The sequence below is a fragment of the Carassius gibelio genome, chromosome A24 (genome assembly GCF_023724105.1).
Source record: "Carassius gibelio isolate Cgi1373 ecotype wild population from Czech Republic chromosome A24, carGib1.2-hapl.c, whole genome shotgun sequence".
Lineage (NCBI taxonomy): Eukaryota > Metazoa > Chordata > Actinopteri > Cypriniformes > Cyprinidae > Carassius > Carassius gibelio.
Window position 1 is genome coordinate 5,013,251 of NC_068394.1, and position 26,794 is coordinate 5,040,044.

A 26,794-nucleotide genomic window follows, 5' to 3' on the forward strand; every position below is an offset into this window, starting at 1 on the left:
CTCTCTCTACCCATGGGCATTCTCCTCACTGGCAGATGCAAATTGCAAGGGTCCATTAAGCAGAGGAATCCACACTGGAGAAAGGAGAGGATGGGGATTGTGGACCAGCACACTAGCATAGCTATCATTCCATCAGAACATTCCCATTGTTCTCTACTACAATAGCACACATTTCAGTGTTAGGCTACGTATGTTAACACTAGCTCGTTTTCGTTTTAAAACACATAACGTTTGCTACTGTCACGTCTGCCGTTTACATAACCCTGGCGTTTTTGACCCTCAGAAACGGAGACTTTTGAAAACACTGCAGACCCCGATTTAGTTTAAAAAAAAAACTCTGGGGTTGCGTTTTAACGTAAACTGACCCAAATAGTGACTTTTGAAAACAATACACTCTGTGTATCCTTGATGACCATGTAATGTGACAATAACATCATGCTTGTTGTAGCTGCATAAATGGTCATGTGACATGTTTTTAAAACACAGTGAAACCACAAGGGTAGACGAGGATAGTTTTCAAATGAGATATTTGAAAAATAACTCTGATCAAAATTAGAGAACGCTTACAGATGCCTGTAAGTTATTGGTATTAATATGGCACTGCAATGCTGCTAATTTCCTTAATTTAACTGGCAGCATTCCTCTAATTTTAACAGATTGCATGGTGGCAGGCTGCTCTTAGGTGACTGAAAGAAACTCTGTGAGAGCAGTTTCTCCAGATGAAGGTCAAAGGGATCTCATCAGCAGAAAGAATCAAAAGGCTAGGCTCAGTTTTGCTGAGGAGCATGTCATGAAGACAGACGAGAACTGGTCCAAAGTTCACTTGAGAGATGAAAAAAGTTTAATTTATTTGGGTCTGATGGGAAATATTATGTTCGTCATCGAACTGGGGAAAGACCGAACCATGAGTGTGTAAAGAAGTCATGAAGTGTCATGGTTTGGTGCTTTTTTTTGGTAATTTTTTAGCACTTGACAGTCTCTTAATATTCATAATTAGACACATTTTGCAAAACTCCTGTTCAAATTGTTACAAAAGAATTAAAGTCAAATGGGTCTGAAATGACACGAGGGTAAATAAAGACAATACTTTCAAGTATCCTCAATCTGTTCTAATTTGCTGGTTTTATATATATATATATATATATATATATATATATATATAAGAAAGTCAGTGCATAAAGCCTTGTGTTTGAGTGTCAAGCTCAAATGCAAGTTGCTGTTCAGTCTTGTGCCGGAGAAAGCAAGCAGCCTCATTACCGCTGATGGAGTGTGATTAATGGAATGCTGATGTTTGAATATTCGGCCGAGCGGGTGGGTGGGGGAGGAGCCCTGGCTGGAGCGACAGGAGCCGGATGCAGAACACTCCATCACAATCCAGCCACTCTCCCCCATAAAGAAATGGGCAAGAAAAAACAGCCAAGTGTGGCGAGGGATCAAATCATCTGTTAGCTCCAGTGGGCAGGCCTGCTAGATTGCCAGCCAATTTTTCTAGCCATGTCAGCTGTTCTGGTACTGGCCCTCGACGGCCGCAGCCAGACCAATCTGATGAGACACTTGAGTGGGCAAGTAATTCATATTTCCTAAATGAAAGAACACAAGACAGGAAAGAAAAGAAAAAAAAAAACACCATCCCTCAGCGTTTTTTGCAAAACTAAAGGAAGCTACAGTGCGGACAGAACTGTGGCTGTTGCTTATGTTACAAAACACAATATCTGCAAAGCAGAAGTACACTAAGATGACAAAAATAGGGATTGAGATGAACACAGGCATGTCTGAACAAGACCATCTGATTCCATTAAACCGAAAGACCGCCGCACACACAAACGCACAACAACCTCATCAAACACAATAACCTCCCTACAATCTCTTTGCGAAATGACACTAGCTGGCTTTCGGTCAAGTACACTATTTCCCGCTCCTGCTAAGAGGTGATTTGGTGTGCTTTAATTAACCTTGTAGACTAATTGCTAATAATGATAACCCTCTCCTGCTGCGCAGACCTTTTCTGATGCTTAACATGTTCCACAGATGCTGTGAGCAGGTCAGACACCGTACAATAGTGCCAATAATACTTACGAAACAACTGGAGGTGCTCATTTAAAGAGGAGGACAAACAACTTGGATTACATGCAAGAAAATTAAGAAATTATAGGACTGAAGAAGGGACACATATTACAGTCTATCCAGGCATAATTGCACTGTGGTAATGTTTGCTGAATAAATATATTCTATATATTCAATAATGCATAATAAAACTCAACATAGACAATCATATGTTTAAATATAATAATTGCAACTGTATTTATATACAAATTTATTCATCATTAGGCAAAATGTAAAATGCATTTAAACACATAATCATTATAATATACTCTTTAAAGATAAAAGCATGAAATGCTAACAAAAACATTTTTATTTTGCATTTATACATTATTTATATGTTTGGGCACACTTGACTGAACACTTTCTTGCCATGAATGTTTATCTTGATTGATTGCAATTAGTTTTGTAGATATAAACAAATTCTGCCTAGACATGGGATCTCTTTACAAAAGTACAATTTTAGTTGACAATGTTTTGAAATGTTACAAAATGTTACACAGGTGTTCCTGTAGCTTAATTGGTAGAGCATTGCTTATCAAGCGCAAGGTTGGGGGTTCGATTCCCAATTTTTTATTAAAATTTTGAAATGAGGCCCAGAAAGTGATGGAAAAGTCCTGCCAAAACAGGAACTCCATCAATACACGTTTTAAGCATCACATTACGAAACATGCTTTTTCAACATTCACAAACAGTATGTAATTTTTATGTACAAAAAATTCTGTTTGCAACCGTTTGAAACAATTGGTTTTAGTTTGAGATCATGCAGGCTGGTCAGTGAGTAAACTCATAGCGTGGGTGGGATCGTTCTCATTATGGTGAATTCATGTCTGCTCTGGACACTACAGTCTCTCTGTGACATTACACCTTGTTTTTTTTAATGCAACCCTAATTGAAAATCATAGCGGGTCTGCCCTTTATCAGCCTGAACTAATTAGTGGCCTTCATAATCATGTCAGAAAAAGTTCTGCTCTGTCATCTGCCCTGAACACGTTGTATACTACAGCCCACCAATAATTAGCAGGTCTGCTGATTACAGTTTTTAAATAGTTACAATTCATATTATTAATCAACTGTTAACTGGGTTCATTTAACTAACTGAATGATGTGCTGGGATCACAAGTACCTGACCACATCTATCAGTACTAGAGAATAATCGGATGGAAATCCCAAGTCAGTATTTAGCAGCAATTTTGAACGGCTTCAGTTTACCAGAGGAATCATGCTAAAATTTGCTAGAAAAGAATCAAAAAACAAGTATAGTAATTAGCATCGGTAATAAATGCAGTGCATTTCACACACTGTCACTGGTCAAAGATCAGGGACTTGGCGAGCAGATAATTATCCGGGTGAAAAAAAAAAAAGGTGATTCTGATGCTGCTGAGTCTCTCTCTAATGGACACGCGGTATCTCTCTTCATCCTGTAATCATGTCACTAAGACCGTCCAGGAATAATTTTGAGTTGTAACTGTGCGGTAATGACTTGCATTTGCTCCCAGAGAGATCGGCTGACTGCAGGAGCTCAATACTAATCCATCCACACTCTGTTTTAAGATGATTTCCATTTAGTAACAGCATAAAACCAGTCCAACGCCATTTGTCACCACACTACCATTAAAGACAAATACATACAATATAAATACCATTCCAACAGCACACCAGTTTTAAATCTCTTACTTGACTCAAAATGTTGATGCTGATAAATAAATAAATACGGTAACACTTTAGTATAGGGTCCAATTCACACTGATAACTAGCTGCTTATTAGCATGTCTATTATTAACATATTGGCTGTTTATTAGTGCTTATGAAGTACATATAATGCATGACATTCATAATTCTACCCAATACCCTAAACTTAACAACTACCTAATAAACTATAAGTAAGCATCAAATAAGAAGTTAATTGAGGCAAAAGTTATAGTTAATGGTTAGTTAATAGTGTGAACTGGACCCTAAAATAAAGTGTGACCATAAATACAAATATGCATAGAGAAAAAGTCATTTCCAAAGGGTGAAATAAAGTTTCAAATAAATATAGTTACATTGTGATATGTAAACAAATGAAGACAATTGTGAGACATAAAATCACAATTACTAGAAATAAAGTTGATGATATATAAATTAGCAATTGCAAGATATAGTCACATGTATGAGAAATAAAGTAAATATTGTGATATAGAAATACTACTAATAAAGTTCCCATTACATCTTTTTTTAAGTGTGTGGTGGGGGAATAATATTCATATTAATATTTCAATGTAAATGGAATCAGATCTACCATTATGATGTTTTGATGAGTTAAAAAACTATTCCATATTTCAAAAATGTACTAATTGTAAAGTAAAATACCAGTAGTTTTCTGTTAATATTCTATGATATAATATAATATCATCATATTATATTAATATAGTTATATGTAAAATAGTTTTATATTAAGTAATAATATAATATGAAAGCAAAAGACAACTCGCATTTCAATGTAAATGAAATTATAGCTGCCATTATATAACGATATATAATGATTTCAGAAAGTTAATGATAATAATATCAACATGTACCATGTACAAACTGTAATTATTTCTGATATGAGTTTTGTTGTAATGAGTTTTATTTTAAAATGATATTTTAATTAGAATAGAATAGAATAGAATAGAATAGAATAGAATAGAATAGAATAGAATAGAATAGAAAGGAATATGGCTTTGTGTGTACGATATGGTCAAGCTTTAAAACCCACTGCTGATTTCCGGACTGCTTGTGATAAGGAGAAAGTTTATAAGCGGGGGCCTGGGATACACTTGTACACTTCACTACTTAATCAGATGGCACTGGTGCTGAATTCGACCTAATTCAAATGAATAAATCTCTGAAACAACACCAACAACATGGGCCTCAACCATTTGACGATGGCAGATGGGTTTACGTACAGCACAATGAGCCTGAGTCCAACCCACAAACACTGTTCAGAATCACAAAATGTAATTCTGTGAGACGTCGGGTCTGTTCCAATACTTAGAAACACATAGAAATTGATTGCAAACGCGCTGCATATGTTGAACTGTAATTATTCTGAAGAACACATTTGGGAGGAGTGGTGTTCATTTGTAATAAGGAACATACAATACCTGCGTGGTCATTCATCAGAGAGCCGAAAGCACTGATGATATAGTCTGCCTTCAGTCGTATGATCTGCTCCTCATCCTCCACCCACTGACCCGACTCTGTTTGCTCAGTTCGGCAGAACTCCATTCCATGGACCCGGCCTGCCTTTAGCAACACCTCACGTGGAGAGAGGAAGGGCAGGAACTCACATTTCTCCTCCTTGGCCAGCTCCATCTAAACACATCAGAAACTCCAATTAAAGCCCTAAAACAATTAGAACTCACGTACAAATGCTTCTAGCTTGACAAAAAATCTTTAAATGATCATATTAACTGCTAGCTAACGCTCCTTTAGTATTCAGATATGCACACTTAATGTGCATTGGCCAAACATTTGCATCTTATATATCCTTAAATATATATATATACATACATTCATACATACATATTGTTTTTAACCTTAGATGTCTTCACTGTCCCTTTAAATGCATCCTTGAGAATTTAAAGTATTCTTTTTTTTCTTAAGTGCACTTGAACACACGAAAAAAAGAGGGAAAAGAATAACATTCTGTCATCATTAGTCAACACGATGTCTTTCCCATCCAGCAAGACCTCTTTGCACCTGCAGAACACAAAATAGGATATTCTGAATGTCAACGACGTGGTCAAAAAAATTGGACCCCATTGACTTGCACTTTAAGGACTTGTGTTACACTGAAAAAGTAAGACATACAAGTTTGAAACAACACAATGGAGTGTAAATGAAGACAGCATTTTCATTTTTGGGCGAGCTATTCCTTTAAGTGTGTTTCTGGTCTTAAAACTGAACGAGTGCAAAGTTAGTGCACATAACAACAACCAGCAAAGGTCACGTCTTTTATCCGGCCAAGAGATAATGAAGCGCATGATTACGAGAGCGCTGTACCTCGTTAAAAGTACGACTCGGCTTGGTGGAAGCACGTCAGAAAGTTTACAGAAGATTTTCTCTAAGACTAAAATAAATAAATTAATAAATAAATAAAAACAGATGAAAAGTGCGGTTGAATCTTCTAAAAGAAGCCCACTGGCTTCGTGGAACGGGCCGGTGGGAGGGATGTAGTCGTGCGGTGACAAATTCTATTTTCCTATTACTACGTTTCCATAAATTGTCTCAGTTCACGTCAATGCACAACCGAGCGCTCTGTTCTGATTATGTATGCCTACAGGAGTCTTAAACTTAATATAGCTTATAAACAGCTTTAATGAGTTGAAGACGATGGCGGCCGCATTAGGCGAGCGTCTTCACTGGAGAGTGTAAACAGATGTGAATAATTACTGCACTTTACCGTACTTTATCCTAATGTGGTGGGTGATGTGAAGAACAATGTGTGAATCAGACTTAAAGGTGAAGTGCGTCATTTTTTCAGCGTTCAAATAGTTTCTAATTTCACTTTAGTGCAGAGAGAGAACTACTGGCTTTGTGCCACTTTGCTCTGGCTCAACCAATGGTGTGAGTCTGGGGGCGGGGCTACCTGCTTCAAAAACTTTTTTTTTTCAATTATTAGATTATCAGACATTACACAGTTTCACATTGGCACTGCATTTAGTACTTTTACTTGTACTTTTTTTTATTGGACTTTATGGTCTCAAAAACATAATGGTGCAAAAAAGAAGTTCCCCCAGTACATCTGTGACACATATTTGACAGCTTCGTCTAAATGGAGCTGATCATGACACGTTTAGCCGGCCAGCATCATTACCAGAGTGGAGGCGGCTATATAGCTCACCAGAGAGCCCTGTGTGTGAGTAGGACAATTGACAGTAATCTCCCCCTGAAAGCAAAGGCAAGTCTGCAATAAATGAGAGTGGAAAGGCTTAGGAGCGGTGTCGGTGGTCTAGAGAGAGAGGACACTCTCACAGAGCTCTTCATAAATCTCTGCTTCACACTTCTCTCACACCAAATATTAATAAGCTTCACTCTGCTGCCTGATGTTGACTCTGTTCCTCTCACTTCCTGACTCTCCTTCACTTTCTGCCTTCTTGGTCTTCCCCTACTTGTAATCGTTTTTTCTCTAGTCCTTGAAGAAAAAATGCATTGAAAACAAACTTTAAATTTAAAGGTTCCACTTGGAACTCTACAAAACACTTTCTAAAAAATTAAACATTTCTATGTATGTTAAATGAAAAAATATATTCTAAACTATATTCTTTTTGAAAAGTGATGCATCATCCCGCTTGTTCAATTTTTGTAATGTCTTGGGTAGGAGAAATCCTGATTCCTGACCATGCATGCATGTAAATAATAATAGTTATTTTAAAACTAGCTTCTTCAAATTTCTAATATATATTATTTATAAATGATACATTTCTAATAATTAAACAGTGGTTTCATTTAATATATAAATTTAATTCCATAGATCAGGGATTTTCAAACTGTGGTCACAAAAAGTCAGGAAAAGTTACAAGTAAAAATTGAAATCAATCCAATTCAAGTTTATTTGTATAGCGGTTTTTACAATACAAATCGTTACAAAGCAACTTTACAGAAAATTATGTTTCTACAATATTTGGTAGTAGCTTATAAGTGGTGACTGTCAGTTTGTGCACTTACGACAGGATTTTTAGAAAAATTAATATAAGACGTAGTCAGCCAGACAATGAACATTATTAATATTATTAATAATTATTATATGATGCAGTCACACTTGTAGCAATATTTGTTAGTTCTGTTCCTTGATTTAGGGTTAGCATCATCTGGGGTCCTCTGAGGGACCCCAGAGGATCAAAGAGGATCAAAAGAGGATCAAAAATGCAGCAAAGCAAATCATTTTGCAATGATTTTCTAACTTTGGACACAAAGTCAGTCTGAAGAAAAGTTAAAAGAAAAGCAGATTATATTTTTTATTTTTTAAACTGTGGACACAAAGAAAGCCTTCTGGAAAGTTAAAACAGACTTGTTTATTATGGAAATATATAGGCAAATAATAAAGTTTGTTTTTTTAAGAAAGAGAGAACCTAGTATTTGATCATACTAATTGATCTCTGCCACCGATAACAAAATATCAAACCCAATGTACCACCAAATTATGCTAAAACCCTTACTTTTAAGCATATATTTAGTCTTCTTTCTGATATGATCTCACTTTCATTCTATCTCTGGCTCCTCACCTCCTCAGGAACTGCTCGTATGTTGGTGAATCCCTTCCTGAAGACCACAAACACACGACGGGCGCCGCAGCGCAGGGCAGAAGTAGCGCAGTCGAAGGCCGTGTCTCCAGCTCCCAGAACGATCACAGTGCCACGGAGCTCCGGCAGCACCGAGTGACAACCACACATCCCTGAAATCCAAGAGACAGGGGGACGAGGACAAGAAAGACTGAGAAAAAGGGGAAAAAACAACGAATTCTGCCTATAGAACAATTCTCACTTGACGGCTCAGCAGATGCTTGTTCATAAAGCGCTCTAAAATTGCATCTCGGAGTCTCACAGCACGTCACTATCAAATTATTCTGCTTCCATCAGAGCCTGGTTCACCTCGTCTTCCTGTCTTTGTTTTCTGTTTTTATGATTTCATATATTTTTCCGGAAATGTCCTTGTATCAGTAGTTTTATACTTCACACCTGTCGTGGTACTGCTTTTATTTGTTGATGCGATAAGGGTGTCTGCGCCTATATTGAATGCAATGAATTCAGCAAATGATAAAAACTATCAGCATCTGATCAGCTGACACTATTTAATGTCTTATAAAAAAAAAAAAAAAAAAAAAAAAATATATATATATATATATATATATATATATATATATATAGTTATATATAATTGCTATATATAACTATATATATATATATATATATATATATATATATAATAATTGCTATATATAACTATTCTAACTGTATATAAAATGCTCCTTTGTACATATACAGTATATGATGAACAATAACAAAAATGTTTTACACTAGTATTTTAATAACTTATCAAATATACATAATATATAAAACATTATTTATATTATTATATTATCTTTCTGTCTGCAGTATAATGGCAATATCAAATGTGTAAAAACATCATTTTTTTTTTTAAAGCTCTGCAGCATTTTGTCTCAAATGCTTGTAAATATTCAGATGTTTCTATTTCATTAAATCCTTGGCCAACTGCCTTAATGCAGCGAGTTGCAGTAAAAGGCAGAACGGCACATTGGATTAAGATTTATTCATTACTGAGGTTTTATTCATTCAATCAAGTTCTTTCCCCAAAATTTCCATTTTCATTTGATTCTGATGCCAGTATTGCGAGTCTACACCCCCATTGATCTGGGGAGCGGGAACAAAAACTTCTCATCTTCCTTTCTGTTCTTTTCGATTATTCAGATAGATCTTCAGAAACAGCAATTATATCTGGCATGGCAAACTACACCATGCACCATTTTCAGGCTCCTCCCCTTCTTCAAAGTATGCCAATGAATAAGTGTTTCATCGTTAAAGCCAACACAAGAACAAACAAGTTTACCTTCAGAAAATCTCATCACAGGAAAAATATCAAGCCAATATCCAGAACAATGATTACCGCTGGTAATTATGACAGTTAACAATCCATAATAGTACTGAATAATTACTATATTCATGGTACTTCAAGACATTTAAAAAAAACATGATAACAACAGCAAAAAGTACTATTAGTTTTGTTACTCTTTTGTTAGCAAGGTAAATATAGTTAAAAGAAACTGGACTCAGTCCTTATACAGCATGTGGTGCTTCAGAAATGTTAAATCATCAGGTGCGAATTTGTGAAAGTCACATTTTCAGGTTGTTCACCTGGTTTACTGGCTTTCGCGACGAGAGGAAGAAAGTCCTTCGATGTGTAAAAACCCTGTTCTGAAGAGAGGCCATCAAAGAGCGTGTGCCTGTTAGCTTGAGGTAAACCTGCAACAAATCAGACAAAGATGAACAAAAGGAAAAGAAAAGACAAAAAAATCCACAATACAAGTTAACTCAATTTCCTTAATTGACCTTGTTTACTATAAGACATGCTCCTGGTGTTGTTATGCACAGTTCATCAAAGCAAATGTTTTTCATATTGATTTTGAATAAATGAATCATAGCAAAATAATTTAATTATAATTAGGTAAATGTATATATATAATAAATCACAATGTATTTTTTATATTATTAAAAAAATATATTAATAATTAATATTTTGTTATATTTATTTATTTCTATATACACAGTGTGTGTGTGTGTGTGTGTTCTTGTTTTTGTGACATATCAGGACACAACTCTGTATAATGACATGGGTATTACACAGGTATTACAAGGAGAGGGTGACTTATGAGGACATAACCCATGTCCCCATTTTTCAAAACGCTTATAAATCATACAGAATGAGTTTTTTTGAGAAAGTAAAATGCACAAAGTTTTCTGTGAGGGTTAGGGTTAGGTGTAGGGTTGGTGTAGGGCAATAGAATATACAGTTTGTACAGTATAAAAACCATTACGCCTATGGGATGTCACCACTTTTCACAAAAACAAATGTAATCTTGATGGTGATCTTACATCCGCAGATACGCATTCCAATTTCCATTTCCTCCCTATGTTGACTTCTTTCTTCCTCTTATGTCTATTGCATGTTCGAATGTTTGCCACTGCTTAGTGTCATTAACATCATTACACATAATCACACAAAATGCAATCTTGGTGGTTTCAGTGGGAGCGATGTTTAGACATCAGCGTCAGGCCTCGGATGCCTCAAAACCCACAATTATGATCCATCCTAAAGAAGCCCGGACAAAGTGAGTTCTGAAATCTCTCAATCTCTCAAATGTACATAAGATCTAAATCGGGACATGCACGCGTGATTTTGTCATTTCGTTGCGCTCTATATCCAGTGAATGCTGCACCTTGTTCAAGGCACGATGTCTTAATAAGACAAAACTCTTTGGCAGAGATCAGAGCATTTGCGAGGACTGTAACGTGAGAAGTTTGCATGATCCACTGTGACTGAGATGGAAAGCAGAAGACAGTGGTAATGAGGCACTAAGTGATTGAGAGATGGAAGAATGGGCTGTTGCTGTCAGAACCAATCAGCTGCATACAAAGTGATTGCAAGGAAATGCATTACAACATGCATCAACACCTCCGTTTGCTTAATTCAAACAAGCCTTTAGTAAACGCATGGATCCTTTTTACACCCTCATGTGAAAATACAAAAAGCAGAAAATAGAGTTGCTAAGATTTTAACAGCCTCCTGTGGTGTATCCTGCAGGTATCCGACAGGACCTCTCCACCCACCGTTCTCAGATTCATCCACTTAAAAAGCCAAGGGCAGAGAGGTGAACACACACAGCATGATTTAAAAAGTTTAACTCACTATTAATGAAACTGGTCATTAAATCATACCATAATTAGATGCCCACCTCTCATCAGACACATCTCCAGAAGTCGTCAATAACACTGCAATTACCACGTTTTTAAAGTTAACCTTCACCAAACAAGCCAGCGTGGGGCCGGAGAATTACTGCTAGCTCACCAATAACCAGCCTGTCTTCCTTCAAGCCGCGTACGCACAGCTGATTCTGTTTGACAGAGCAGTCTTCTGGCTGTCTTCTATATTTCAGATGGATTTAGTTTTACAACAGGTTTATATGAAAAGCTTTATGTGACGGTAACCTGCTGCATTCAGGTTTTTACAAGTACCCACTAGTGGTTGCATATCACTGAAAAAGCAAAGAGGCTGTATTTCTGACTTAACTTGGACGCCATACACACTGTCACCAATTTGTGGTTTGTCCCTCCTCTGACCCCTCTTGGTAGGTTCTCACAAATGCTGACCAGGAGCATCCCACAAGCCTTGCTGTTTCTGAGATGCTCTGACACAGTTGTCTGAACACAATATATATATACACTTCTTGAGCACCAAATCAAAATATTACAATGATTACTGAAGGTTGAAAATGAAGACTGGAGTAATGGATGCTGAATATTCAGCTTTGCCATTGCAGGAATATATTGCATTTTAAAATATATAAAACTGACTTATATTACAGTTATCTTACATTTTAAAATTGTTTTTACGATATTACATTATTTTTTGATCAAATAAATGCAGCCTTGGTGAGTATAAGAGGCTTCTTTCAAAAACATTAAAAATCATAACTATGCCAAACTTTTGCCTGACATTTGTATATACATATACAGCATGTAAATGTACTTGTACATTTTAATTACCTACGTTAATATTCAAATGCTGCCCATTCAATCAGATTTAAGAGTCTTTAATAAAATGCCTGAGTTTTAGAATAACATCTGTATATTAATGAAGTTTACTGTATATTTAAATTTCCATATTATATATAAGTATTTATTTGTACATACATATATACTATATACATATACACACACACTTTACATTAAATATCTATCCCCATGCTTAAGGTGTAGTGTCACACATTAGAATTTATGCAAATCACCAGTGATTCTCATTAGGGGATGTCGAACACATAATGTTGAACGTCTCTAAATTAATTTAATGATATTCTGATGATATTCTGGCATTTCCACCAACTAAAGCTGTCAAGATGTCATGTCTAATGAACAACATAAAAAACACGGACTTTCAAAATGGTACACAGACTTCCAAACTTGCAGATATGTGCCTCTTATCTCTGAGCAGGTACTTGAGTCTTGTTAGTATGAATGTCAGTCAATAATTATAAAAAGCTGCTTTTATGTGTTTGAAGGGCTTGGAAATGCTGTCCTTAATCTATGTGTTTGTGTGCTCATGTGTAGCCTAATTAAAAAAGGAGTTTAGTGAGCCCAAAATTATGAATACATAAAAGTAACCAGGGGTGTAGTTGCTATGAATCAACATTTGTATATTTCTCCATGAACTTAATTCGTTCAGTGTTCATTTGTTACAAATAATGGATGTAATGTTACATTTATGCAAGACTGTTCAGGATGCATATCAACTTAAAACCTCAATCACTTGATCATCACCTAAATTCAAAACGAAGTTCAGAAAGAACGGGAAACTTTGCGGTATGGCGTGACAAAGTGGGTTCTAACAAAAGCTCCAGGGTTCGAGACAGCACTCTTTGTAAGTAATGTGTTTCCATTTGTCTCCTGCTGCACCACATTTTTTCAGCAATGATCCCTGGGCTGAGCTTCCGTACAAATCGCTAGCAGGCGAGACCCTTTCACCATGCAAAATCAAAAAGTAATACATCGCCCGGAGAGCATAACCCCTCTCATTAATCAGGGCTTATCTATGGGCATCTTTTGAGAGGAGGGGGCGACATTGGGAGGAGGGCCCTTTCTCTGCCGCCCCTGGAATATTTCACAAAACCTCAATGGAAACTTGCATTTTCTCGCGTTAACAGGTCACATGGCCTACGTAAAAAGCCATGTGATCATTCTACAATGTACTATAACCTCCAAGAAACACCACATATGTGGCTGCTCTCAAGTATAAGTGGCTTTCCCTGCCATTAATGCTCAGACTATTTACACTGCACTCGTCTGTGACGCGTTACGTCTCCTAAACGGTCACCAGAGATGATCTTGGCTACTCAAGTTTATTTGTGTATCAATTTTTACGATACAAATCATTACAAAGCAACTTTACAGAAAATTACATTTCTACAATATTTAATAGTAGCTTATAAGTGGTGACTGTCAGTTTGTGCGCGTATGACAGGATTTCTCAGAAAAATGTATATAGTCTGCAGTCACAATTTAAGAGATACATTATTCGAATGCTTGGCGAAAGAGATGTGTTTTTCATCTAGATTTAAACCGAGAGAGTGTGTCTGCTTGTGTTACCAGTCGCGCCACAGCACGTCCCAGAAGCTGCTCTCCACACTGCTTCCGTCAAGATACACATATACGCCTCATTCAACTAAATATAATGGCTAGTGTAGCCAAAGTCCATCAAAATGTGTTGCCATGACTTATCGCGAGAGGAAAATCTTTCAGGTTTTTTAGTCGCATAACATTGGTTAATGGATACGCTGTCATTTCACAATATTTTATAAATGTCGATTAAAAAAGTATCGCTAAAGTTTTGCGCAAATCTGTAATGGAAACGTTAGGGTATTGTGGTCTATAGATATGGCTCAGGTACCTTCTCCAACCTAAATCGGTGGGATTAATTCATCTGTTCAATAATCCACTAGCCATAAATTGTAAATTCAATCACTTACAAATGTAATAGTACACATTTTAAGGTATTTATATATCCGTAGCACAAAAAATAACGTACCTTTTAGCTCGCCATACTAAAGTTTAGTACATAAAGAGGTTACATAACCTCATGGATTATAAATTAACATTGCTGCCACTAACAACGGAACATTCGATTTTTGTAGCAGCACATATTCAGTTACCGAATGTGTAATGGATTTAAAAAGAGACAGATTCTTGACATCTTGGGTGGTATTTTAGAAGCATAAACAAATGCTGGGTCAGTTTTACAGCAGAATATCATAACATCACATTGACTAGCATCCAGTGATCACTGCCGTCAACTCGTAGCAACTATTGATTGTGGAGCTTTTAAAAACTTCAAGTATTCTCCAGAAACATCATCTCATCTCAGAGCTGAGCGTATATCTTTTAATCATGTCCTTGCATTTATTGATCGCTACACCTTTTGATAACATACACACCAACTTCGAGTGATATTTTGGGGTTGGTACTAATATTCCACTGCTTTTAGGGCATTGTGGGTACATTATATCATTAATGGACTTGTAAAGTGTTTCATTCTTGTTGTCATAAACGTGACAATGAAATCAAAAAGACATCTAGACAATAAGAAAGAGATCACAGACCCCATCACTCTATGGCGGTTAATGTGTTAATTGACTCTTTAAAGCCACTGAACCCAAGCCACTGACTCCTGAGCCTATAGCCTAAAAAACAATGCTCTTATCTGACTTCCTCAACCTGGCTTCCACTTTGCATATTTTTGCATACTGCCAGGGAGAAATTAGCATGTCAATCATGTGAGTGGATGACATTTAAAAAGACTGTAAAGGAAATTACAGAAATTAATTGCAAACACTCAGCACTTTCATTTTCTCCCACAGTCGAAATTTCTTTACATCCCTTCGTAGAGAAATCCAAAAATGCTCTACGTAAAAGACTAATAATTAGGAAGCCAGTATTAAGAGACTAGCATTTTGAAACAATGAATTATACTAATATTTTTTCTCATTGTGTCGGTACAATTAAACAGTCACATGGACAGCTTTAGGCAATGTCTGTATTCCTAATATCAATGCAGAGGCCACGTAATCATAGTTTAATTTCTTTAAATATAAATGTATGCTATTCCAGTAATAAGATTATATTAGTTCAGCAGATATAAGTTTCTTAGGTTGGGAGCCATAACTACAAATGCTTTATAATGTAAAGTAGAGCCTCTGATTAATTTTAAAAGGCAAAATGGGATTCTAAAACTTATATAGCCAGGAGATATCATCCTCAAGAATACATTTATTTGTTCCTTGGCTTTTGGGGAAGAAAAAAAGGAAAGAACAATTATAAGGATTAGATTGCACACAGCCACACCGTCTGAAAAGAAAAAGCAAAGCTCCTCAAAGCTAGTGCCAATATGATAATTATTATGTGATTCTAATAGCAAAAAGGTTATATCATCTTCTGATACTGATAAAAGTCAGTAAGCACAATGAGAGTTAGAAACAGAAAGAAAGAAAGGAAGACAAACAAAAGGGAGGCAAAATAGATGAAATAAGGAAAAAGAATATGTGAGGAATGTAAGGAAGAAAGAAACATTAGGATGGACAAAACAAATGAAAGAAAAATGTAGGAAAGAAGGACGGAAGGAAGGAAAATAAGGATAAAACCGAGAGGAGGAGGAGGAGGAAATAAAGCAAAGGGAAGAAGAAAAGGATAAATGAAGGAAATATGGTAAAGGATGGGAAGGAAAGGAAAGGAAAGGAAAGGAAAGGAAAGGAAAGGAAAGGAAAGGAAAGGAAAGGAAAGGAAAGGAAAGGAAAGGAAAGGAAAGGAAATTAACAAACAGGAAGGTAGGGTTAAACCATTAAAAGGAAAGAAAAGACAGAAAGCATAGTAGGAGTGAATGAATGAATGAATGAATAACATGTTAAGAACAAATAAAATATATTTAAAAAAAGAGAAGAGAAGAGAAGAGAAGAGAAGAGAAGAGAAGAGAAGAGAAGAGAAGAGAAGAGAAGAGAAGAGAAGAGAAGAGAAGAGAAGTTTCTATTGTTCAAGCAGGACTCAGTCCTGATACTAGAAGATGCTGAGGAGCATTGAGGGTCAACATGTAATGGCAGTGAATGGCTCAGCTGGAAGAGAACAGGGCAGAGGGATCTGATGAGAAACAGGGTGTCCTCCATTGAGAAGCAGTGAGCAGGCCGACCATGCACGGCAAAAAAACAGCGACAGCTCTAGGAGTCGGGCGGAAAATGAGATGTGAATGGGGTTACTGGTAGAGGGGGAGAAATTGTCAAGTGGATCATCCATAGCCATTAACACAGACAGGGATCCAGGAAGCTGCCAGTGATTCAGAGAAAAATAGCCCTTCTCCATCATGTCAGTGTACATGATTGTCTGTCCACATAATAGACAACAAGACAATGTGTGAAGATGCATATAAACTGACCGATTCCAATGAACACAGCTTTGTATCCCTCCACTTTCAGCGAGAGAAGCGTCATTCCATCTTGGCCGAGTCCTCGGTCACAGACGATCTGAAATAGAGTACAAACAAGCCATATCAATAGAAGCAAGACCACAGAAACGCTCCATTAAAGACCAGAAACTCATCTGAAGGAGATTACAGGAGGACATCTCTGAAATCATCTTGTGGCAGTGGAAAAAAAAAAGGAAGAAAGAAGCAAGAAAACAAACAAGAAAGAAAGAAAGACGCTGAGGTCTCAGGAGTGCGTCTTTGAATCTTCCTTATGTCGGTGGAAAAAGAGGAAAAGTCTCTCTACAAGAAAGCAGGGAAAGTAAAGAATAAGAAAAGAAAATGAAAGTAAAGGACGGAAAAAATTAATGGAGAGAAGGAAGGAAGGAAGGACAGACTGATGGATGGACGGCAGTAAGGAAGGAAAGAAGCAAATGTGGATGTTCAAGCTTTCTTTTGGGCACATGAGAAAAAAATTCAAACCAGTTGAAGACGAAAGGAAGGAAGGAAGGAAAGGAAAAAATTAGGAAGGAAGCAAAGAAGGATGAAATATTAAAAACAATAGCTCAGTTGAAGGACTGTAAAACCGTGTCTGCTTCACAGGAAGGCGTATTGGAATACTTCTTGTACCAGCTGAAAAGACGTTGGAAAAGTGTCTCCTCCAGAGCCTCACATCCAGTCCCACTCTCCCTGAGACTGTTTATAGGTACTGAAGGAACATGCAAATCCGTCATCTCCCCCAGCCCCCCACCCCTCCCAATCATCCTCAGCTCTTCACGAACTGCGGAAAAAAACATTTCCTGTGTAAAATGAATCCTGAGCAGGTGTGCCGGATGACGACTATTGATTGCCCTTTCCCGTAGCTGAAACATTCAGGAAAACACACAGACAAGCGTGTGCAGCCCTGAGGTGCTCGGCTGCTGCTGTCTGCCACCCCCAATGCAACTTTTAATTGTTCTTTATTAATGCGGCTGACATTTGGACCACTGATCCTTCCTGAGACCTCTCGCCCCTCCTGGCTTCAAAAGAGGCAGGTGGGAGTGCACAGAGGGGTAGGATAGGGAGGTGTGATGGCTTTCATTACCTTCACTCCCAGGTCTTTCATCAAATCCACCTCGAACTGAACCACATCGTACGGCAAGCGGAATTGCGGGATCTCGGAAGAGCTGAAAATCAAGAGAGGAAAAATGAAATGAGAAGTCCCTTAGAAAGGAGAAGTTCAGGGGAGGAAAATATTTCACCCTGTGCTAAGGATTGTTCCATCCCTGGAATTCTTTCTTACATAATAGTTTATTTAGTCTTCAATCGCGCCAGTCTAAATGAGAACACAACCCCAGAGTAATGGGGACTGCTGGGATATGAGGTGCACTGGATATTCAAGGCCTCCTGTATGCAGTTGACATGCTGGTTAAACTAAATAGCAGTGGAGATACAACAGCGTGTAACTGATAACCTCATGCCAGCTCGGCATTTGAGAGATGAATATTCCCAATTACAGAGACCATTCATTAATTATTCTGACCTTCTACAATGTGCCCCATATTGATTGTGGCTGGCCGGATCAACAATGCCCTTTAGTGGACCATCTTAGATACAGGATGAGAATTCTGAGTACGAACCAGGGGTTAGAGTAATTACACACCTCAGTCCTCCAATGAACCTCTGCTTCTCGAAAATGGTGATGTCGTCATACCCCAAGCGGGCCAGGAAAGAGGCACAGCTGACGCTGGCGGGGCCGCAGCCGATCAGAGCTATTTTAGAGTGATAGCTCTCAGGAATCTGATCTGGAGGCGGGAGATCGGGATTCCGTATCTGAGGAACACCCATTTGTTTGAACACCTGCAAACACACCAGAAGAAAGGAAATGCATGTTTGCAATTGAACCCTCAGTAGGAAATTAAAGCCAATTTTATAGTTCAGAAAACATGCAGAAAGCTTGGAATAAATTCAATATGACAAACTTAATAAACAGTTGAAACTAGCTCGCATGTATTTCTGGCTGATTCAGGTTTGGTGTCAATGTATTTGGTGGAAACCATAAAGTCTAACCAAAAAAAGCTGGACTATCAGCATTGACTTTCTTGTGAAACCAGATCTATCAATCCATCTGCCTACTTTTCCATACATCCATCCATTTATCTACCTATCTATTCATCCATCCATTTACTTATCCATCCATCAACCTATCAGGTACCTATCAATCAATCTATCTGTCCACCTATGAATCCATCTATTTATCCTCCTACAAATCACTCTGTCTACAATCTATCCATCCATCCACCTATCTATCTACAGTACCTACCTGTCACTCTATCTAACATCCATCCATTCATTCACCATTCTGTCATTGTAGCCATCATTCTGTGGAAGCAGGTCAAAGATAGTCTTTCTGGTGAAAACTGAACATGAACATGTTTTGAACATGTTTTGCTGGTTAATCTAGTTCTAAAGTCTGGTAGGAATATCAGATCATCAGGACCCCAAGCAGCATGCTGGTGACCAGTTCTGCTGGGACAAACACCACTCTCACATTTAGAGGTCAAAAGTGATATGATCTCTATTGAGAAACACAAGCTTTGATAATCTGCCTGGATGTGGAGTCTGATATCCCCCTAATTTGCCTAAGGAGAAAAAAAGCATTACACACATGAACATATAAACCATGCAGCAATTTGCTACATCACTGCACTAATAAAAGCCAAAGTAGAAAACCCACTCAGAGGCGCTAAGACAAAAGCGACACGAAGAACTCATTCAGCTCCTAAGAACAGGACCAAAGAAAAAAGAATTACAGAAACTCATTCATTGCGCCAGAGTTTCTAACGCAGATGAAGACATCAACATAAAGATAGTTAGCAGATACATAAAAAACACGGCAAGTTATCCAAACAGGCATTAATGAGGAGCCTGTGGCGGTATATCCATTACAAGTAGGAAAATAGGAGGGCTGATGCTTTGTCTTCCTAATAAGATTAGTCAGATCCATATGTAAAAGCCTGCATTGTTAATACAATATTATGCCTGAACAAGCAAACAATATAGGTGATATTAATATAGTTATTCATGAGTTTCATGGACTGTGAAGACCAAATTGCTATATGACAATGCACTTTTAATAATCCCTGAGAGCAGTTTATAGACTCTTCTATTATTGCGGTTTCAATGAAACAAACAATGAAACTTAAAATCCCTCCCGGCCCGAGACTTGAACTCACAACCTTTGGATTACGTGTCCGAATCTCTAACCATTAGGCCACGACTTCCCCCAAACCTACTGGCAAATAGTTACTCAAACAGACAGCATTGTGGGTGGGAGTTAGTCAAACTCCTCTAAAGATGCTAATGTGCTCTGCCACCTCTGGACTACACCGCTGCATTTCCCCTTTAACTGAAAAGAGACACCAAGTTATCTTTGATTGTAGGCCAAATACAGGAGCAGCCACTGAATGACGGTGGGCCGTGATAGCCCCTTTTTCTCAGGTTATCTAATTATCGGCTCGATAACAAGACTGACCTCTCACATTTAAGGAGAGAGGAGCTGCCACCTAGACAGAGATGTCTAATAAGTCACAGCAGAGGTGGGCGGCACAAGAGAGAGAGGCTGCTTTTGTAATTGCTCTTCTTATCCTTCACGAAGTAATGAACCTTAACATGCCGGAGAGCTTCCTTTTTTTAGCCTGTGGTGATTGTGTGGAACAGGTGGGGTCGGGTTGCAAAGGTGGGTGGAAATGAACTGTTGTGCTCGCCGTTTCCCCCCTTCTAGCAGTCAGTTAAGAAATGCGCTCGCCTGAAAACCGGCTTGAATCGTAAACACATTGCTTAAGGTAAAGAAAAACAAACCCTCCGGCAACAGTGAAATGCAGCCAGCTGAACTTATTCATGTCAGCGGGAATGTTTTAAATTGCATTTGTAGTGTGTGCTTGCTCATATACGTTCAGAAGAGACCCTGAAGCTTTAAAAAGGCACAAAAGGAAAGAGCAAGAACATTTATGCTGCTATTGTATCTGAAAAATGAACCTACAACTACTATTCAGACTAAATGGGTTTGCATTATTTGGAAAATGTTTACAACTACTATGAAAAAAAAAACCTGTTAAATTAATATTAATATATAATATGTTAAATATATAAATTATATAAAAAAATATTATATAATAAAAGCCAATAGTTATCTTATGGATTATGTTCAAATTCTATACTTATTTGTCTAAATGAGTTAAAACATATATATATATATATATATATATATATATATATATATATATATATATATATATATATATATATATATATATTAGAAATTAAGATTAATCATTTTCAATGATAGCGTATTTAGGTATCACAATATTATAATGTACAAAATAAAACAAATATGATATTCATTTTTAATTAAGATTATATTTAACAGTAATATATAACTATTAGACTTTTTAGGTTAACTTTACTGTGCAGTAGTTTATGGAAAGGTAACCTCACAATAAATTTAGAACAAAAAAGCTTTAAAAATGTAATATAAACTATAAACTGGGTTCTATATCTAACACTGACTGATATGAAAAAAAAAGAATAAAGACCAATAATTATGGTAGCTTGTTTCCACCTTGTGAGAAATAAAAGAAAATATATACACAAACATATATATATTAGGTAATTGTGACTTTCTATCTCAGAATTCTAACTTGTATAAAGCTATATGAACAAAAGGTACATTTTTGATTGGAGCGCTATTCACAGCATCTATGTGAACAGGTGTTTTGTGCCCTCACTGTTGCTATATTGTTTATTTTAGTAAGGCTGGAATACTGCATTGACCATTAACCTTCACCAACTACAGGAAACTCCCACTTAGCCGTTCACACAATTTCGGGTCAAGTTGAGCAATCAAACCCACGCACTTTTATTTCTATTTAATTAGCAGCTACCACAATGCTGCATATCGCCTGCAAAGCAAAACATAAATGTATAAATAAATAATGAATAACACACTTGAAGTTTCCACCATTTAAAAAAATTATATGTGACCAAGCAGATTCTATGTATTTAAGTTTACAATAACAGTGCTTACATAAACCCTGCCCTGCAAGATTTCCTGTAAATTTCCTTACAGATTTGTTTATTGCAAACCAGTTTGCCAGAACTTTTTAACTTTTTAATCACTTTCTCTGAACATGCACTGTAGATCATAATCTTGTGTTTTAGACATAAAATATCTGTTGCTTCCTTTGGTTCCTGCATCTTAAGCTCATCTTGATTGGCACGAGACAAGCATGTTTTTGTCATTTTATGTCGTTTTTATCACGCTGATGTAAGTTCAAGTGTTCAAATAAGTTTGGTTTTAGTTAGTCATTTGATGAGATAAAAATGTAAGTGACGTTATGATTGGCAGTTATATATTAATATTAATACTCTGCAGGAATGTGGGCAGGACCTCGGTGACGTGACGCAAATCAGTGCAAGATCAAAGCCATTTTAAACACTGGTGACTTTTTTTACAATGGAAGAGCGTGAAGATGCATCGTCCATCTTATTTTACAGTCTATGGATCCAACCAAACACAAATGCATTCCACTAAAACACAAGGGAACAGTTCTTATGCAGCAATTCTCTCTATTGTGCATGTCCAATAAGGCTAAAAATAATGGGAAAAAAAGCTTTACCTCAGTTGCAAACTGCTGCAGTCCCCCGATGTTGATGGGTCCTTCCTCAGACGCATACAAGTTACACCCCCCAACACACAAGTCTGAGGTGGGACACACCATCCCACACGTCAAACCCAGTGGGTTGTCTGAGAGAATGGTCCGAGCTGCTCCATAATAATTCTGTGAACATCAACACAAAAATGTGTTACGAAACCTCGCAAGCTACATATCTAGATCTAGCAGTTACAGGAGACAGCGATCGGAGCATTCCAAGAAGTTGAAAGCAAAATGATGTTGCCATTCAAGATACCTTACTTTGGTCAAAATCTATTTATATTTGCATATACATACATCACATATTTGTACTTGCAAAAAATACTAATGTACATTTTACTCAGTAATATAGTATATAGCTAAAAATTAAAATTAAAAATGGAATGTTACATTCATAGTCTATTTCTTTTTTGTTTATATATATATATATATATATATATATATATATATATATATATATATATATACACACACATATATATACATATATACATACAGGTGCTGGTCATATAATTAGAATATCATCAAAAAGTCAATTTATTTCACAAATTCCAGTCAAAAGGTGAAACTTGTATATTATATTCATTCATTACACACAGACTGATGTGTTTCAAATGTTTATTTCTTTTAATTTTGATGATTATAACTGACAACTAAGAAAAAAAAACAAATTCAGGATCTCAGGAAAATCCCAAATTCAGTATAAAGTGTTTTGGGCTCACCTAAGCTCATTTATCACAAATACAGCAAAAACAGTAATATTAAATATATTTATGTAATTTATGTACATAATTTGAAAATACATACTGTATGTGTGTGTTTTTATATATACATAATAAATACACACAGTACACACCCATCTATTATGTAAACAAAAACTTTTTTTTATTTTATTTTTTTACTTTTTTGATGTGATTAATCGTTGCCCGGCACTAATTTGAATATATTTTAAAATGCGTTAAAATGTATTCCTGTGATGCTAAACTGAATTTATAGCTGCCTCTACTCCAGTCTTCAATATCATATGATGAAACTGTCCATATTTAATAAGATTTTAGCAACAATTACTACCAATTTTAGCAATATACTAGCAAAATATACATTTATCTTTTTGTTGTTGCTGCTTAATGTTTTTGTAGTTTCCAAGATGAATTTCAGGATTATTTGATGAATCAAAAAGTTCAAAAGAACAGAATTTATTTGAAAAAGGAAAAAAAGATATATATTATAGACAGCATACATATAGAAAGTTGTATCTAGCTGGTCAAATAATCACAACAACATCTGCCCACCCGACCCATTCCATCCAAAATAAAACAACTTTTATTGCGCTTAAGTAATGCTTTTCAAGAGAACTATTCATTTCTATTAGTGCATGTTACAAATAATACAAAATAGGGATGTACTGATATCAGTATCGGCCCGATACTTCACTTCTGTACTTGTACTCGTACTCATAAAAATGCCCCGATACCAAAAGCCGATACCCACACAGCGTGTGAACAGAGCTGTGTCCAGTAAAAGAAACACTTACAACAGAACAACAGAAAGTAGAATGGAGTTATTAGAGATCAAGGATGCCTATGAAGTACATGCAAGTAATTAATATAATGTTAAACATTTAAAACTCACCCCTGTATAGCAGATGTGCGCAAGCTGCTAAGCAGAGCGCTCTGAGGGGACAAATGCATGATTTTGTTGAGTGAATATCTCACAGACATCACCAGAAAGTTTGTATTTTGTCTGATATTTGAAAAAGCAAGCAAGGAAAACAGTGCACAAGTAACTAAAGTTATATAACGGTGAGGAGCGCGAGAGATGCATAAGAGAGCGAGTGAGAGAGAGAGTCAGAGAGCGTGCACTTCTGTTGCATGATAGTGATGGCTGTTCACTCAATTAGCGCATGCATTTGAATTAAAACTAAATCGTAAATATGACACAAACAAAGATTATATGGACATTCACTATAAACAACATTCATTTTAAACGTCAAGCATACAATATTAAAGCAAAAGTGAAACTAGCAGACTGTGTGAAATGCACTAGGCTATAAGTGTCTCTCTCAGTCTGCACCAATGCAAACGTGTTTAGCTTGTTTAAAATTATGGTTTGTATTCGTACGCAAGGGTCCGTGTACAGTGAGCGTGACACAAATTAAATCACTAAAAAAGTACGCTGTACTCATATAACGAGTGGTTCCCTGCATTATTTTAGAAAAATGTTTTGTGATTACAGTATTATTGAGCTTCTGCAATGGAGCAGCTCTAATGCATCATTAAAATGAACAGTGAAAGTAACAAAAGCTTATACAATACATTTTTAACAGGTATAATTAAGTGTGGAAATAACTGGAGGAAATATCTGTTTGCTAAATTAAGCCAACTAACATGATTCTTCTTCTTCTTTTTACTATTATTATCATTTAGTCTCTGAAACCAACATTTGTAAAAAAAAAAATGACAAATGCTGTGAAAATACAGGTATCGGTATTGGTATGGGTATCGGTAACGATGAATACCAAAAATGAAAGTATCAGTATCGGACTCATTTTGAAAAAATGGTATCGGTGCATCCATAATAAAAAATGCACCTCTAACACTTCTAGTCATATAAGCATTCAACAGTGAAAGACTGAAAGAAAACTTATGCAATAGTACCCCAGTGCTCTCTTCTTTCTCTTGTCTAACAGGCCTATTCTGACAACAATCGGCCCATGACTGACATGTGTCTAGTTTTGAAAAAAGCAGTCGACAGCTTTCTTCTTCAGACAGCCTTGAATTAAGGCCAGAATGCCTTAATGGCACTCGCTAAACTCACAGAATGCATGGTATGACAGAAACCTTGACAGAACAACAGTGCAGCATAGAAAACACAGTGTTTTCAGCGACACACGTTAAAGCCGTTCTGCTTTACCCATACACAGTTGCAATGCATCTATAAGCACCACTGTAGTACAGCTTTAAAACACTCTCTCAAAAGTCAAACAAATGAGCATAAAAACTCATTATTCCCCGCAAATATTTCACAGCATCCAACAGCAGATCTCTTATTAAAAGCATAACTCAAAGTACACCACCGCGGTTCAGCCATGTTCTGCATCGGCTATGGGTGTCACAATTACGTTTGTTACAACAGCAATGTATGTCATCCTGATGAAGAGCTCAGGTCTGGCATCTCGTGTGATGTTGGTTTGGGTTTTAGTAGATGGAGACCAGCTGGGACTGTCCAATTCAAACATTTTTGAGTTTCTTAAGCTGAGTTAACATGAAACGCAATCCATTTTATTTCTGTAAAGTGATGTATTTCCGATATGTAATGTAATCCATCTGGAACTGACTGGATCATGAAAAGTGGGTGTGAGTTTGTGGTGGATTGAGGAGAAATTTTGCCCTCTAAAACACTTTTGAGAAAGCTATTTGACCAAGACTTAGAGGCTGAAGTTTATTTTCATCTTGAAAAACCCCAATTTCTAATTCCCAATTTCAAACCAATCTTGTTACTGTAAAGCCAATCAATGTACATTTTTATTTAGCATTTAGAAATGCTGATTTACTGCAACTCACTCCCATTCAAGATGGTGTTCAGATTGACTGCTTGGGTGTTAAATCTGGATTCTTTAGCAAAATAAGTTGAGAAGCGATGCTGTATGGAGCAAAGTATGAAAATACATGCATGCAAATGCAGAAAAAAATGGGATTGAGATTGAGTTTCTTAATCTAGTTAAACTACTTCAACTATGATGAATTTTTGATAAAACAAGACATGCATATGTAAGACCTGACTTATGTAGTGGCATTTGAAATCCCTGGAGTCTGTTTGAAAAAAAAAATCTAATCAACCCAAGAGCACACTCCAGATGAAAAGAAAAAAAAAAAGCACAGCAAGAAAAATATGACATTTCATATTCATACAATATGAAATGTAAACATTAATAACATAATAAAAATGCCTTCCTCTACACAAATATATTTGATGTGAAAGTTACATATCTTATTTTAGGAACCTATTGTACAACGTAAGGGGAAATATATGAAATGTGATGAGTTGGATAATAGTTCTTTCTGTTTGTGTGGCTGTTTGTTATTGGGCTGATGTGTCCCTGATATTGTTGGCTTGCTATATCTGACTTTTAGTTGCTAAAAGAAATGATGATACCCAGAAATAGACGCCCATGTCTGTCTCGTCCATGTCTGTTAGCTTTGAGGCCATCTATATGCGAGTGTATTCCTAAACATTTGAGC

The 26,794-nt window shown here is 36.6% G+C and overlaps 1 protein-coding gene across 4 annotated transcripts in view; it reads right to left on the reverse strand.

Moving 5' to 3' along the window:
- Window positions 1-26,794, reverse strand: part of LOC127946544 (dihydropyrimidine dehydrogenase [NADP(+)]) — a 156,843-nt gene that overhangs the window by 84,439 nt on the left and 45,610 nt on the right. For all 4 annotated transcript variants that reach the window (XR_008151117.1, XM_052543194.1, XM_052543195.1 and 1 more), the window contains 7 exons: window positions 22,518-22,679; window positions 18,503-18,699; window positions 17,945-18,026; window positions 16,834-16,921; window positions 9,999-10,106; window positions 8,352-8,521; window positions 5,229-5,439 (listed from right to left, as the gene is read on the reverse strand). Coding sequence is in view for 3 of the 4 variants with exons in the window: in XM_052543194.1 (XP_052399154.1) it covers window positions 5,229-5,439; window positions 8,352-8,521; window positions 9,999-10,106; window positions 16,834-16,921; window positions 17,945-18,026; window positions 18,503-18,699; window positions 22,518-22,679 (1,018 nt within the window). In the remaining variant the exon portion in view is untranslated. The remainder of the gene's footprint in view (window positions 1-5,228; window positions 5,440-8,351; window positions 8,522-9,998; window positions 10,107-16,833; window positions 16,922-17,944; window positions 18,027-18,502; window positions 18,700-22,517; window positions 22,680-26,794) is intronic.